The sequence below is a fragment of the Syzygium oleosum genome, unplaced genomic scaffold (genome assembly GCF_021117445.2).
Source record: "Syzygium oleosum isolate NSW1041296 unplaced genomic scaffold, Sole_v2.1 Sole_v2.12, whole genome shotgun sequence".
NCBI lineage: Eukaryota > Viridiplantae > Streptophyta > Magnoliopsida > Myrtales > Myrtaceae > Syzygium > Syzygium oleosum.
In genome coordinates, this window is record NW_026607496.1 from 1059023 (window position 1) to 1074860 (window position 15838).

The window sequence follows — 15838 nt, forward strand, 5'->3', positions numbered from 1 at the left end:
TTTGAGTCGGGCAAAAAATCCGTTGCAAATTTGCGATGCGACGGATTTTTTTTTCCGTCGCAAATTTGGGAAGGAATTTTTTTTCCGTCGCAATTGCGACGGACAATAATTCCGTCTCAAATTTGGGAAGGAATTTTTTTTCCGTCCCAAATTTGTGACGGATAATAATTCCGTTGTAAATTTGCGAAGGACAATATTTTTCCGTCGCAAATTTCCGACGGATTTATTTTGGATTCCAAAAAGAAAGGACATTTTCGAATCTGTCGCAAATTTGCGATGGATTGGAAAAATTGCCGTGATTTTCACTTCCGTCACTAATTCTTTGATGAACAGTAGTCACGAATAAGTTGTTGTCGTAAAATGAGCGACGAAATTAGCAATGATCCAAATCTAATGGAAAATAGAATATCGCAAATGTCATTGCACGAATAATATTTGACTTGTCGTCATTTAGCGACAAAATTTCCGACGATCAATTACGTTAATAAGAATAATCAACAACAACAATAATAACAACAACATTAATGATAATAACAATAACAATAATAACAAGAACAATAATAATAATTATGACAACCAAAATAACACTTGTCGCAATAATAATTACACATCATTAGTGTTTTGTCACAAAAATTTTAATCTTCATGTTCGTCTTCGTCTTCGTCTTGATCTTGATCTTCATCTTCTTCATGAGCATCATCTTCATCATCTGTCTCAAAATCATATTATGAACAATCTTGTACATTTAATTCGCAAATTTCAGTTGGATCCACATCTATCGTTGCTCCACATGGATCTCGTAAAGTTGGAATGTTATATTCCTCAGTTTCAACCATGTTATAAACTTTCTCTTGTTGATAGGCTCTATCCTTCCAGTGTTCCTCGATTTTTCTCCGTGCTTTGATTTTACATACAGCCCATCAATCAGCTTTGTCACGTTTCAAACTAGGATATGATGCATAACATACTTGAATTGCTTGTTGTGCCAAGACAAATGGTTCATATTTCATATACCTTTTCTTGTGATTTATTTCAACCAAATTAAACTTCGTATGCACCTTCATTCCTTTGACGAGGTCGAACCACTTGCACTTAAATAACACAACCTGCATCATTAATAGTCTATGGTACTCTATCTCTATGATTTCATCCAACAAGTCATAAAAATCATCTTTTGAACTGCCACCATTGGATGACTGAACAAACACACCACTATTCATTGTGGCTTTTCCCATTCCATATTCTTGAGTGTGAAAATTATATCCATTTATGAAATATGCTGGCCAACTTCGTACTCTTAACTGTGGACCCCATGACAGATGATATAGCAATCCTTGCTCTCCAAGTTCATCATGATTATTGTGAACCTAAGGTTACACACGCAAAGTCAATAATATATATTTTAATAAATGATATATAAAAGTTTAATAACTTGATTTTGGTCCATAGGCAACTTATATATGTTTTGAACCATGCTGCAAATTGTTCATCGCACAAACGGTCAAACTCATTTGGTGGTAGTCCATATATTGAAGTTTGGAAAATCCTAGTAATAAATACCATTTATATATTAGAAAATATTTGACACACAATACATATATTTGCAAATTTACACTTACTCAAAGTATGGCTCGACTTAAGGCGGTTCAAAGAAAATATATGTATGGGCTGCATGCAATTCTTCGCCTGTTAAATAACGAAACTGACATGCGCCGCTTGGTCGATCTAGATAATTGAAAATAGAGAATGCTTTGCAATTGGGATCAATGGGGCCCTCATCATTTCTGCCTGCTCTCCGCCTCTTGCACTGCACGTGCGGCTCAAAATAGTATGATGCAAATGTTGTCACTTCTTCCACAATATATGCATTACAAATTGAAGCTTCAACACATGCCTTATTCTTCACTTTTTTCTTCAAATGATATAAGAATCTAGTTGTAATAAAAAAAAAAAGCTTATCATAACATAATATATAATAAAGTAATTTGAACTTTATTTAAAAAAAATTTACCTCTCAAATGGATACATCCATCGAAATTGGACGGAACCTGCAACTTTGGCTTCATAAGGCAAGTGAACTAAGAGATCCTCCATCGAATCAAAAAATGATGGAGGAAATATCCTTTCTAAGTTGCAAAGAATAATTGGAATATCTCTCTCTAGTTTCTCCATGTGTGATGCTTTTAACACTGTCGAGCAAATATCATGCAGGAAATTGCTTAACTCTGTAATGGCACCCCATACAAAGTTCGGTAGAACTTCCTTGAAAGCTATTGGAATTAGTCTTTCCATCAATATGCGACAATCATGACTCTTCAAACCTGTCAACTTGCATTCATTCAAATCAACACATCTCCCGAGGTTCGAAGTATATCCATCAGGAAACCGCATAGATTTCAACCATTGACAAACAACTCGCCTCTGCTCATTATCCAATGTATAAACTGCTTTTGATTTTGGTCCCCTGCTATTTGCATCCACATCTAGTGTTGGCTGATCACAAATATCTCTCATATCTTTTCTTGCGTTCAAGTTGTCTTTTGTTTTTCCGGTGACATCTATTACAGTATTTATGATATTGTCGAAAACATTCTTTTCTATGTGCATGACGTCAAGATTATGATGAATAAGATGGGCTTTCCAATATGGTAGATCCCAAAATATACTGCGTTTTGTCCACTTATGTGTACTTCCGTACGCACAAGTCGTGCCGTGAGGGTTCTGAACAACAGTTGGAAAGTCCTGCACCCGTTCCCAAATTTGATCGCCGGTCAACTTCAATGGTGGAGGTGTTCTTTCAGTCCTATTCTTAATGAACTCTTTTTTATTCCTTCTGAATGTATGATTTATCGGTAAAAATTGTCTGTGGCGGTCAAAATAGCTGGGCTTCTTTCCATGTTTTAATCTAAATGACTTTGATCTCTTCAAACATATCGGACATCCTAAGATCCCAGCTGTACTCCATCCAGATAACATTCTGTAAGTTGTAAAGTCATTTATCGTCCAAAGAAGAGCAGCCTTCATTACAAATGTTTGATCGGTAGAAACATCATATGTAAGGACACCTTCCTCCCATAGCTGTTATAACTCTTCAATCAATGGTTGCATATAAACATCTATTAACTTTTTCGGATTTTGCGGGCCAGTCACGATCAATGTCAAAAACATATAAGGTGTCTTCATGCACATACCAAGTGGAAGATTGTACGGCGTTAAGATAACTGGCCAACATGAATAACTTTTTCCTGATTTCCCAAATGGGGCAAATCCATCAGCACAGAGACCTAACATGATGTTTCGAGGCTCTATCGCAAACTCAGGGTATGTTCTATCAAAATGTTTCCATGCCTCTGCATCTGAAGGATGACACATTATACCATCTTCTGTTTCATAATTTGCATGCCAAGACATGTGTTCAGCAGTGGCTTGAGACGCATAAAGCCTTTGCAATCTGGGGATTAAGGGCAGATAAAACATTTTCTTGCATGGTCTACACTTCTGATTACGACCCTGCCTCCTGTTAATCTTGTACCTAGGTTGGCTACAGAATTTGCAAGATTCTGCATTTTCATCATCTCTCCAATATAACATACAACCCCTACTACATACATCAATCCTTACAACCGAAAGACCTAAGTTATCCACTAGCTTTTTCATATCGTAAAAATCACTTGGCATGATGTTATCACGAGGTATTGTTTCCCGCATTACTTCAACAAAAGAGTTGAAGCAATCCGCAGACACATTATGCTCTGCCTTGATATTTAACAATCTTGCTGTCACTGATAACTTAGTGTGGTTGTCACAACCTGCCCATAAAGGTTCATCTGCTGCTTTCAATACTTCTCAGAACTGATTAGATGAAAAAGTTCCATTACACACATTCTCATCAAAACCCGTTACTCCTATCTCTTCCAATTGTGATGCATGACTAGTACCTACTTGTTCAAGTGTAGGAGTAAAACTAGTACTTACATGATTCGATTCTGAAACAAAATTCTGACCAGCTGCATCAATCACCATCCTCTCGTATGGATTCAATTGGTCATAATAGCTACATTCTTCCCTAACTAAAAATTGGTCACTTCTTCGATAGCCTTCATCAGATATAAATGGTTCACCATGGTAAGTCAAATTATAATAATTCGGAGTAAACCCAAATCTACAAAGATGTTCTCTAACTTTATCACACACATTAAATTTACCATTACTGCACTTTTTACATGGACACCTTAACTTATTTCAATCCATGAACTCATATTTACTACTAGCAAAGTCTAAAAATAGTTCCAACCCAGTACGAAACTCATTGGTCAATCCTCGACGTCCAAGTAAGTTCTTATTATACATCCAAGCCCTGTCTCTTTGCATTGTGTCTGTATTAAAATAAAAAAATCTCGTAAAATATTTAAAATATCATATCTACTGTTCTTAATTAAAACCATAAAATTATGAAAATTAAAATTTTGTTTTTCACGCAACAATTACTTTGAAATTGAACAAATTGAAAAAATTACCATGTAAAGAAGACTTACCCAAATATTTGACTGAAATCTTGGTAGTAGAAAGTGGTCAATTTGACGAGAATTGCAATGTTCACTTGGATTGCGAGACCTTCAATTGGACACGTACCTAAATAAAAAAAAATCACTTAACATTAATTTTTTAATAATTTTTTATTTTTTCCGAATTTTTTTTAATTTTTTTTCCCCTTATATTTTTCTCCGTTCACCGGTCCGGCGACCGGCCGACGCCGGCCGAGTTCAACGTTGCCGGCCATGGCGAGGCCGCTCGGTCTCACCACGATCTAGGGGAGGCCGAGCGGCCTCGCCGTGGCCGCCGGTCCGGCGACCGGCTGACGCCGGCGAGTTCAACCTTGCCGGCCATGGCGAGGCCACTCGGCCTCACCCCGATCTGGGGGAGGCCGAGCGGCCTCGCCGTGGCCGTCGGTCGACCTCGCCGTCGCCCAGAGGTCGACGGCCATGGAGGGAGGCCGACTGGCCTCACCGGCCATGGGGCGAGGCCGATCCGGGCGACGGCAAGATCGACCGCCACACCTAGGCGAGGCCGCCGGTCGACCTCGCCGGCCATGGGGCGAGGTCGACCGCCATGGAGGGAGGCCGAGCGGCCTCGGCCCATGGCCGGCCGAGGCCGCTCGGCCTCCCCCCATGGCCGGCGAGGTCTCGCCGGTGGCCGGTCGCCAGACCGGCGATCGGCCAAGAAGTTACAAAAAAAATAAAAAAATAGTCAATAAAAAAAATTCGAATCCAGCGATGAATAGTTTTGCGACGAACCGTATTCGTCGCCAATTAATCACGAAATTAGCTACGTACTTACCGGTAGAAAAACTTTACCGAGATTGATTTCTGCGCGCACGGATTATTGAGAGAAACGAAAGAGGGAGAAGGCGGGAGAAAAGCGGGGGGACGTGAGGAATCAGTACAGAGAGAGAAATTGATGGGTGGGGTGGATATGACGAAAGTTATTTTCTGTCATAAATTAAAAATTAGCGACGAATCCGTTTTCGTCGCAAAATCCGTCGCAAATTAGCGACGAATTTTTTATCCGTCGCAAATTAGCGACGGTAAAAAAATTCGTCGCTACTTTCGTCGCAAAATGGTAAATTTCGTTGCATAAATTAGCGACGGAAAATAAATCCGTCGCTAATTTCGTTGCAAATTTGCGACGGAAAATCGGTCGTCGCTAATTTGCGACAGAATTAGCGACGACCAATTTTCCGTCGCAAATTTGCGACGAAATTAACGACGGAAAATAAATTGATCTCTAATTTGCGACTGAATTAGCGACGGATTTATTTTCCGCTGCTAATTTGCGACGGAAAATAATTCCGTCGCAAATTAGCGACGGAAAATTTTCGTCACTAATTTGTGACAGAAAATAATTCCGTCGCTAATTCCGTCGCAAAGTTCGTCTCAAATTAGCGACGAAAAATTCCCCGTCGCAAAATTCATGTTTTTTTGTAGTGTCGTGGAGGGAAATTGAGCATGAGAGAGAGAGAGAGAGAGAGAGAGAGAGAGAGAGAGAGAGAGAGAGAGAGAGAGAGAGAGAGAGAGATCAGCAAAGGCCAAACGAGTTGGTGTCTGAATCCGTCCGAAATAAATGGGGCCTTAGATACCTCAAAAATAATAAAGCTCCCTCCAAGCTCGGCGAGTCAGGTAAATTCAAACCTTTTGGCACGTACGGATAGCATTGCCACGGAAGTATTTGTAGTAACCGGCGGTCATGAATAGATGACCTCGAATTCCTGAAGTTCTAAAGGTTATTTCATGAGCTGCTTTTTTATTTTAGGGGTAAATGCATTGAAAAGTCTTAAAATTTATCACGAACGTACAATTGAGTCTTATAATTTGTCAAATTGGTGCAATTAAGTCCTTTGTCAACTCTGTCCAACTTGGCTAATGGTTAATGCTGATGTGGCCTTTTTTCTTTTTCAATTTTCTCTATCCCACGTGGCGCCGACATGGCTAAAACATAAATCATAAGGACGAAACGACGTCGTTTTGATCTAAATCCGATTTTTATTCCGAATATTATTTAAGAAGATGAAGGCAAAAGAGGAGGGTGAGGGGCCCGGTAGCCAAGTCGGACGGAATTAACGTGGCTGAAAATAATAATGCGGAAGATGTATGCATAATAATCTCGAGAAATATACAAAATAGGTAAAATATCCTAACATCACCAACGTTACGAGTTTCCCGGCTTTCGGTACATTTATCATTTATTTGTATTATTAGTGCGAAACCCGTTACGAGCAAGACCAGTTCGTGGCTTCCCACTTTGTTTGCCTCTCCTACTCCCTCTCTTCTCTTGCCTACTGCTCTCGCTTCTTCGGTGCATCCTCAACCCTCGCCAAGGTCGGCCCTCGCCTCGCGGCCGTACATCGACGGCCGAGGGCAACCCTCGCCCTCGCCGGATTTGGTGAGGGTCGGCCCTCGCCCGGACGCCCGGCGACTCCACGGCCACGGCTATAGCCAGCGGAGGGAAGAATGAAAAAAAAAAAAGAAAAGGAAAAGGAAAAGAAAAAAAACAGAAAAAGGAAAAAAAAATAAAAAAGTAAAAAAAATACTGTTCCGGTAGCCAGAACAGTAAATTTCTTGCCAGCCGGTGAGCATTTGACTGTTGGCTGGCGAACTCAAGTACCAAATTGAGACCGAATGGGCACTTTAGGCATACTAATTCGAGAGATGTCCACTTCTGAAAGATCAAATAGAAAAGCGCCCACTTTTAGATACCAAAATGAAATTTTCCCTCTCTCGCATTAAAAAAAACAAAAGGAGAAACGAGGAGATCGTGTCCCGAGTTCCGGTCGCGGCCCATCGTTCTGTCCCTATGTCGGAGGATTTTTGCATATAAATATGCAGCGAAAAACGCATCGACTGCTTCGCGTTCCAGCACAGCCTCTGCTTCACACACGCACTCACGCACGCCAGAAGAAGAAGAAGAAGAAGAGAGAGAGAGAGAGAGAGAGAGAGGAGGGAGGAGGGAGGAGAGGGAGGAGCGATGGCGAGAGACATAGACGATCTGCCGAAGAACGAGGCCAACCACACCGCCCTGACGCCGCTGTGGTTCCTCGAGCGGGCCGCCCTGGTCCACCCGGGCCGGCGGTCGGTGGTCCACGGCTCCGTCGCCTTCACCTGGCTCCAGACGTACCAGCGGTGCCGCCGGCTGGCGTCCGCTCTCTCCAGCCGCTCCATCGGCGCCGGTTGCACGGTACGGAATCTCTTTCTCCGCGGTACTCGTGCTCTGTTTTTTCCATTTCCACGTGTGCTCTGGCGATGGTGATGGGTAGTATTCTGGATATGTGGAATGTTGTGAGCAACTGTGATGTTGGAAATCTAGATACGTGTCCTTTCCTTTTTGGGTTAAGGTACAAGGACGCTTTTGCTTTGTTTATTCCGTTTTTAATTCGATGAGGAATCGTCTGATAATTCCTGTGTCGGCGTAGTTCGTGTGATCCGAGTCTTTTGATTCCCCTGATTCGAGTGCTGGTGTGAAGCTCTCTTTGTTTGATGCGGGTGCTTGATGGAGAAGCGGATGCTCATTTCTTTAGTGATGATTGGTTGACTTTGGTGATGGTGGTATGATCCGTGGGGAGGGACTGTTTGGCTTTTTTCTTGAAAGACGTCACGGTGTGAGCTGAGATGGAAGTTGAGCACTGGGAAACGGAAGCTCATAATTTTATATTTGCGAGCGGAGATTGTTGAACCGTGAAATCGGAACTGTATCAAGCTAGATAGATAGAACTGAAGTAATGGTTCTCACTTGAAAAGAAATAGATTGTTCGGATTGCCAACGTGCATGTGTGAAGTTTTTACAACATCGATTTTGCTGTGAATGTTAACTTATCGTTTCTTTGTGATGAAGTGGGACATTGTTTGGATGCGATCAAGTTTTGTTTTCATCAATTGATAGTTTTTATGTTGTTCAAAATTCGCTTTGCTTGTGATGCTTTCCATTATAGTTCCAGGCTTGTATCGTGGTTCTTTGTGTCCTCTTCTATGCTGCTGGTCATTATTTGGCTGTCTGGGTTTCGCTGTGCAGGTTGCAGTGATTGCGCCGAATGTGCCTGCCCTATATGAAGCTCATTTTGGAGTTCCCATGTCCGGAGCTGTAGTAAATTGTGTCAATATACGTCTAAATGCTCCGACAGTTGCTTTTCTTCTTGGCCATTCATCTTCTGAAGTTGTAATGGTGGACCAAGAGTTCTTCCCGTTGGCTGAAGAAGCTCTGAAAATATTAGCGGAGGAGAGTAAGAAAAATTATAAGCCTCCGCTTCTGATTGTTATAGCTGACGAAAGCTGTGACCCAAGAACACTTAGGCACGCTTTAGGAAAAGGGGCAATTGAATATGAGAAGTTTTTGGAAAGCGGAGATCCAGAGTTTGCTTGGAAACCACCGGAAGATGAGTGGCAGAGTATCACTCTCGGTTATACTTCTGGTACAACTGCCAGTCCCAAGGGAGTCGTATTAAGCCATCGAGGAGCATATCTCATGTCTGTAAGTAACCCTCTTGTCTGGGGGATGAATGAAGGGGCCATTTACTTGTGGACTTTGCCTATGTTTCATTGTAATGGTTGGTGTTTCACATGGACACTGGCAGCTCTTTGTGGAACCAGCATATGCCTTAGACAGGTAATCTTTTTTTTTTTTTTTTTTGGTAAGGTAAGAACTGCACAATATTGATCGAGTAGACAGGTAATCTTTAAGGTTCAGAAAATGCTGTTTTTCCGCAAATTTGGTAGACAATTTGCTGCCTAATAACATTGTTTAAAGCATAACAGAAGCAATTGTTTCATTTATGTTTAGTACAAGGACCATTTGTTCTAAGTACTCTGGTTTTGTAAAACCCTGCTTGGTTGTGGTTCTTATTACAGTTTATTTATGCTACGGCCATACTCCATTTACTAAATTGAGCAGATAGAAGGTAAACCTGGTAAATTTATAAGGACTGATCTAGAGCCTAGTTTTCTTAATGAGGCAAATTTCATGATGAACTATATAATTAAGTCTAACTCATTTGTTCAGATTATTTATACAAAAATTCTTGCTTAATAAGTTGACAGACAAGTATAATATTGAAGTGGGTTTTGTTTGTTCATGGCATCCATTTTGTTGTAAATATGTAACTGTCTGTCAAGTTCTCTCAAAGACGCGATGCAACAAGTTGTTGGACAGTAGCTAAACCAAGTATTTTCTAGAAGTTTTGTGGGGGAATTATGTGAAACTATCTATGACGAATGGAAACACACTAATATGTTTCACAAAACCAATGGGGGTAATCACCCCCTCTCGTCAACATGTTTGTTTGTCTGTCCTTTATCCACAAGCTTATTCCCTGTCACGATTTTGAAATCTTAGTTATGGATGGAATAGTTGCTTTCTGAAACTCGAAAGATCAGCTCAAAAAGTGTGAATATTTGATCTTGTATGGGTCAATGCCGCTTTAACCAAGTTACTGAATGGGCTAATGTGTGAGTAAATGGGCTTCGTTTGATATCAAAACTACTATGTTGCTTAACAGAGAAACCTTCTGTCGTGTCTTTTCTTGTCCTCAGGTAACAGCTAAGGCAGTGTATTCAGCAATCGCTAAATATGGCGTGACTCACTTCTGCGCTGCGCCTGTGGTTTTGAACACCATAGTCAATGCTGCACCTGAAGAAACCATACTCCCTCTCCCTCACACCGTTCATGTAATGACAGCTGGTGCCGCCCCACCACCTTCTGTTCTCTTTGCAATGTCCCAGAAAGGCTTCCGTGTTGCGCACACATATGGGCTGTCTGAAACTTATGGTCCTTCTACAATCTGTGCATGGAAGCCCGAGTGGGATTCGCTGCCTCCAGAACAGCAAGCCCGCCTCAATGCACGCCAAGGCGTTCGTTACACAGCTCTAGAAGGTCTTGATGTTGTGAGCACTCAAGACATGAAACCCGTTCCTGCTGACGGTAAAACCATAGGAGAGATAGTGATGCGGGGCAATGTCGTCATGAAAGGCTACTTAAAGAACCCAAAAGCCAACAAGGAGTCTTTTGCAGGGGGATGGTTCCATTCTGGAGATCTTGGTGTGAAACATCCTGACGGATATATTGAAATCAAGGACAGGTCAAAGGACATCATCATCTCTGGAGGCGAAAACATAAGTAGCGTAGAGATCGAGAATACTCTGTACACGCATCCGGCGATTTTAGAGGTCTCTGTGGTTGCGAGGCCTGACGACCGATGGGGAGAGTCTCCTTGTGCTTTTGTGACACTCAAGCCGGGAGTGGATAAATCCGATGAGCGGCGACTGGCAGAGGATATAATGAAGTTTTGCCGGGAGAAAATGCCGGCTTATTGGGTTCCGAAGTCTGTTGTCTTCGGGCCGTTGCCAAAAACGGCTACGGGAAAGATACAGAAACATTTGCTGAGGGCCAAGGCAAAGGAAATGGGACCTGTCAAGCGTAGTAAATTATGAGTGCACCCCGGTCGAGCTGGTCTTGTCTCTTTCTCGTCGTTTGTACTTGGTACCGTGAAGCCTGGACTTTGCATGTTGTCTTTTAATAAAAACCCTTTTGTGGGACACCTTCCTGCTTTTCTTGAGAAAGCTATTCACCTTCCTGATCATCTGTTGGATCTGGATGCTTGTCAAGCTAATTTCAGGTCGCCAGCCAACTCTGCAAACTACTTTGCTGGGCTGAACCGAGGCCCCCGTTCTTGAAGCCATCGATTCCAAACAGCAGCTTCCTGATTCATTTTTCACACGGACAGACCGGAGTCCCCCACGTTCCAAGGAAGGTGCACCAGCGCGCGAGTCAATGTCTCCTTCTCTGGACAATGGGTTTCTCCTTGCCTTTTTTCTTATCTAGTCAATGGGATAAGCCTTAGCCAGAAAATGATGAGCAGGTGAATGAACATCGTTCTAGAAGAGAGAATGGGTATTATTAGTCTTGGCAGTTACCAATCGGGTGCCTGTGCGTGTAAAAAGATTATCTATTCGATGTGGGTAGGCTTGAGAAGATAGTTCAATTCGTCGTAACATTGACGATTCCGTGTAGACTTTCTTAAGCTCGTGGAGGGAAACTGAGCATGAGAGAGAGAGAGAGAGAGAGAGAGAGAGAAGCAAAGGCCAAACGGGTTGGTGTCTGAATCCGTCCGGTTGACTATACTGGAGTCTGCATCAAGTTTCAAGCTTGATCCGTCACCGTATGTACACTCACAAAGTAGAAGAAGGTTGAGTGTTCTTGAAGGAACTCGCGATCTCCACCGTTCGAATCAGATGGGGTCTGTCGTAATTATAAAACGTTGACCAGCACCCCTTAAGGTCACTTGTTCACCCTCTTCAATCTCTCTCTCTCTCTCTCACTGAAACACCCTCTTCATCTAACTTTGTTTTTGTCATAGGTGAAACGTTTGAGAATGGTCAAGGGAAAGACATCATCATTGCAATTTACAAAAACTCAACTCCAAATGGCTCCACTTGCTCAATTTGGGTCAACTCCCATCGTTGCTTGAGAAAATCATCGAGATCTCACCATATCTTCCGCCGTAAGGGACAAAAGCTCATGCGGTTCTTGATGTTTTCCCTCCTACAAAACACACCCTTGATTTCTCATAGAGGAGGATCCCAAGATGTATAGAGAGAGAGAGAGAGAGAGATTTAGAGGTAGGAAAGTGTGGGGGGGACGAGAGTGGGGGTGTCGGTAGGGGGATGATGATGAGCACATGATTGCTCGTACGGTGTGGCTTGCCCGTCGACCGACTTGATAGCGATGTCTTAACAGCCTAAACCCCAAATTATATAAAAGAGCACACTCTAATCTTCTTCCCCCCCAAAAAAAAGAGAGAAAAAATTAACAAAAGAAATTAGCTCTAGGCAAATTGAAATTCAAGGGGGTTCTATCTTTGAAGGGTTCCTCCTCCACTTCAATTCAACCCAACCACCATATGACCAAACCCCCCACCCTCCCTCTTATTGAAGGGAGGAGGAGGGGGTTTGATTATCTTTTGTTAATTAAGTATCAATTAATATGCTAAGTCAGTTAGATTTTTGCTTCCAAGTTTTAATCTTTCCATCTAACTTCTATCTCATCTTCCATATATGTGTGTGTGCGCCCATATTCTTGTCTCACCTCCGCACTCCATCCTCCCCTCTTTTTCGTTCCTTTCTCTCTCTCTCCATCTCTTTCCTCCCTTTTTATCTGTTTCTGTTGGAAACTTCTGTGTTGCTTTTTCTTGCATCTCTCCCTTTTCTCTTCTGCAAGGTACTGCCCCTCTCTCTCTCTCTCTCTCTCTCTCTCTCTCTCTCTCTCTCTCTCTCTCTCTCTGTACATTTGCTGGGGTTTTTGCCTTGTATAAATTGGGCTAATGCCCTGCCCATTCCTCACTCTCTCTGTTCCTTGGCTCCATTGTATTGTCAGTGCTTGCAAAACTCTCTCTCTCTCTCTCTCTCTCTCTCTCTCTTTAAGGGGCTAAGAGGGCATTGAGGTTTTTGTACTTTCATTTCTGTTTCCTCTGCAATTCTTTGTTGCCATGTCTTTCCGGTTGAGACTGAGTATGGCCATTAATGTCTGCAGCAGCGACATATGGCAGATTGCGGCAGAGGAGAGAGCTACGGTTCTTCCCAAGAACATGAGGTACGCCCCCGTTTCCTCATTTCCTTCCATAAAGTAGGTAGATTGGCAAGCTGCGGGCCTTGCTCATTACCATAATCTTTCATTGCTTGAAGAGAGAGAGAGAGAGAGAGAATTGGCATGATAAGTGTCCACCATAAATTTAGCAATGTTGATTAGGTGGGCTCGGAGGATAAGTCACGAGCTGGAGCAACTAATTCGAAAACGATGTCTAATCGGCAACGGCGACGCACAAAACATATAAGAAGGATTTTCGTTTACAAGTGCGCTGCCCAGTTCCTTTATACACACGTTGATGATCCGTGCCTTTTCTTTATATTACTTCCATTTGTGCATTATCAGCGTCTTGAAACATAAATAGTTAGCTGTTAATATTGCCAGATTTCGCTAAAACGACACGCCTAATCGTTTAAATTTATCGGTGTCATTAGCTACCCATGAAAGAATTGTTTTTCGGGTTCTTTTTATATTTCGCAAATTTCCCAATTTAAATGTCTTAAAAATGGACCAGAAGATGAATGTACTCCTCTCATTTGGACGGAAACATTTATCTAGCAAAAAAGGAAAATAATAATAAATATAGCAAAAGGCCCCAAGGATATTTAGGAAGGTCAAATTCGGGATTTGGACCCCATTGGGCCTTCCTCGGATTCTTCCTTGTGTGGCGTTATTTACCCAATAATTACCTTAAATCCGTCGGAAACTTACGATGTTAATCGCACGGTTAATTCGAGGTGGTTCCCGCATCTTACGGCTACGACACGGACGTCCGATGCGTATGTATATCCACATAATGATGTCGGCGGGTGCCAAATTGTGCCCATTCCACATTCTCACGGAATTAAAAGGAAAAATTAAATAAAATAATAATAATTCAACCAAAAAAAAAAGGAAGAAAAAAAGAAGAAGAAGAAGGCCAACACACAGAAAAAAGTGAAAAATAAAATAAAAGAAGACTAGAGACGGTTGACGTTGTAATTTTTAATATTTACTTTTGGCACAACTTATTAAAAGTTTTATAATTCGAGCCTAATCATCATGTTACATACACATAATATCATACGTGGAATTATTTACACATAAGATATATTAATTTAACCCCCAAAAAAAACTACGAAATCAATGTACTTTAAGAAACAAAACGACTACTTTTTGTGCCGTTTTATCTTCTACTTGCTTTTTGCTCTAATTCAGCTTTTTGTGGCTACTAATTCTATATCGGGATCTCTTAAAGCGCCCGATTAATGACCTCCGCTCGTGATTAATTTCTCGATTAATCACGGGGATATAATTTCTCGCCGTCGTCGAGTCGACAGAAGAGATCCGCAATCTTCCTTCGTGTTTGAATTCGACTTTAATTTACCGGTGATAGGATGCCTCGTCGGAGAAGAAGTATGGGGGACTCATGCCCAAGAAGAAGCCTTTGATTACAAAGGCAAGGCATCATTAACTCGATAATTCTTGATCAATCTTCACCTAATTTTTTATCAACTATGACACAATTGCATGGGGGTGCAGGACCATGCAAGAGCCTTCTTTGATTCAGCAGACTGGGCATTGTGCAAGGTAAAATGTTCACGAAAATTAGAATCGTGTTTATTTACTCCAAGTTCAAATAAATGTCATTATACTAATCAAAATCCTAATTCAATTACTAATGATTTGGTGCAGCAAGGAGCTGCCATGAATCAAGAATCCACAGTGCCCATGGAGACATTGCGTCCGAAATTACAGGTCCCTTTTCTGAGCCGAAACTAAGTCTTGTTTTTCGAAATTTCTATTACTATTATGATCGCTGCCGTTGTTAAAAGAAATTCCGAAACCGACATGAAGAGAGATAATACTGCGCAGAGAACGCCGCACCAGCAGCTCCCCCCTCGAAGACCCGCTTGTACGTCGGGTCGAGATAGTCCGGTGAGTCGCCCAGAACCCGTATTGCATAACGAAATGTTCGCCGATTTGGTAGTAACTTTTTTCCGGGTGCTATTTTCACAGGCCGAATGAAATTTCCGGGTTCTCAAGGAGAGGAGAAATGGAATCACAAGTTTTTCTCTTGTAGATTGTATGTACATTGAAATCAGATGGACATGTTTATGTGGCCATTGAGTGGAAGCTTGGTTGAGTTCTTTGATAGTTCCTTCTCATTTCTTCTACTTCCTATTATGCACATGTATATACGGGTGTAGTACGACAATGTGAGAGAGATATTACTAGGCAAAATGATGTTATCGACACTATAACTATCGTATGACGTTCACTTTGGTGCCAAAACTTTTCGAGCAATCATTTAAATGTATAACTTTCAAAGAGCTATTGCTTATGTGACTCTAGTGACTGAAAATTGGAAATAGAAGAGTCCCTTTTTTTTTTGGTCAGAAAAATTGAAGAGTCCCTTAGGATGTGTTTGTTTCGGGAAAAACTTCGTGACACAAGAAAATGCTTTCCGAGAAATCATATTACGAGAAAATACTTTCCTTTTTTAAAGTTAGGGAATTTATTTTCTTAACTTTAAGCGTGTATGTTTTCTCTGACCGTAAATGATTTTCAGTTGAACGACCATTTTCGGCAAACCAAATGCGTGAAAATACAGAAAACTAATTTGTGAAAAAAAAATTTACTCAAACAAACGCGCTATAAATATTAAAGTCAATGTCAAACTTGGATGAGGTAAAACATTAGGCTTGGTCATGATGGACATTTTTTGGATCCA

The 15838-nt window shown here is 41.6% G+C and overlaps 2 protein-coding genes and 1 long non-coding RNA gene across 6 annotated transcripts; 2 read left to right on the forward strand and 1 right to left on the reverse strand.

The window, feature by feature from the left end:
* Nucleotides 1-7484: 7484 nt before the first annotated feature.
* Nucleotides 7485-11090, forward strand: LOC130139472 (acetate--CoA ligase CCL3). The gene is made up of 3 exons (XM_056316521.1): nucleotides 7485-7731; nucleotides 8563-9153; nucleotides 10077-11090. The coding sequence occupies exons 1-3, from the start codon at nucleotides 7522-7524 to the stop codon at nucleotides 10971-10973; spliced, it is 1698 nt and encodes a 565-aa protein (XP_056172496.1). The 5' UTR covers nucleotides 7485-7521; the 3' UTR covers nucleotides 10974-11090.
* Nucleotides 11091-12281: 1191 nt separating this feature from the next.
* Nucleotides 12282-15399, forward strand: LOC115665527 (uncharacterized). Of its 4 annotated transcripts, none has more exons than XM_030587397.2 (7): nucleotides 12331-12759; nucleotides 13072-13131; nucleotides 14501-14563; nucleotides 14647-14694; nucleotides 14800-14862; nucleotides 14980-15042; nucleotides 15124-15399. In XM_030587397.2, exons 1-7 carry the CDS (start codon nucleotides 12526-12528, stop codon nucleotides 15130-15132), a joined length of 540 nt encoding a protein of 179 aa, XP_030443257.2. In that variant the 5' UTR covers nucleotides 12331-12525; the 3' UTR covers nucleotides 15133-15399. The 4 variants fall into 4 exon arrangements, with proteins under 4 accessions (XP_056172497.1, XP_030443257.2, XP_030443260.1 ...); XM_030587400.2 differs by lacking the exon at nucleotides 12331-12759 and adding an exon at nucleotides 12804-12982; XM_056316524.1 differs by lacking the exon at nucleotides 12331-12759 and adding an exon at nucleotides 12820-12910.
* Nucleotides 12650-13060, reverse strand: LOC130139473 (uncharacterized). The gene is made up of 2 exons (XR_008817641.1): nucleotides 12827-13060; nucleotides 12650-12792 (listed from the first exon to the last, which is right to left on the reverse strand). It is a non-coding gene; the product is annotated as an uncharacterized LOC130139473 (long non-coding RNA).
* Nucleotides 15400-15838: the final 439 nt, after the last annotated feature.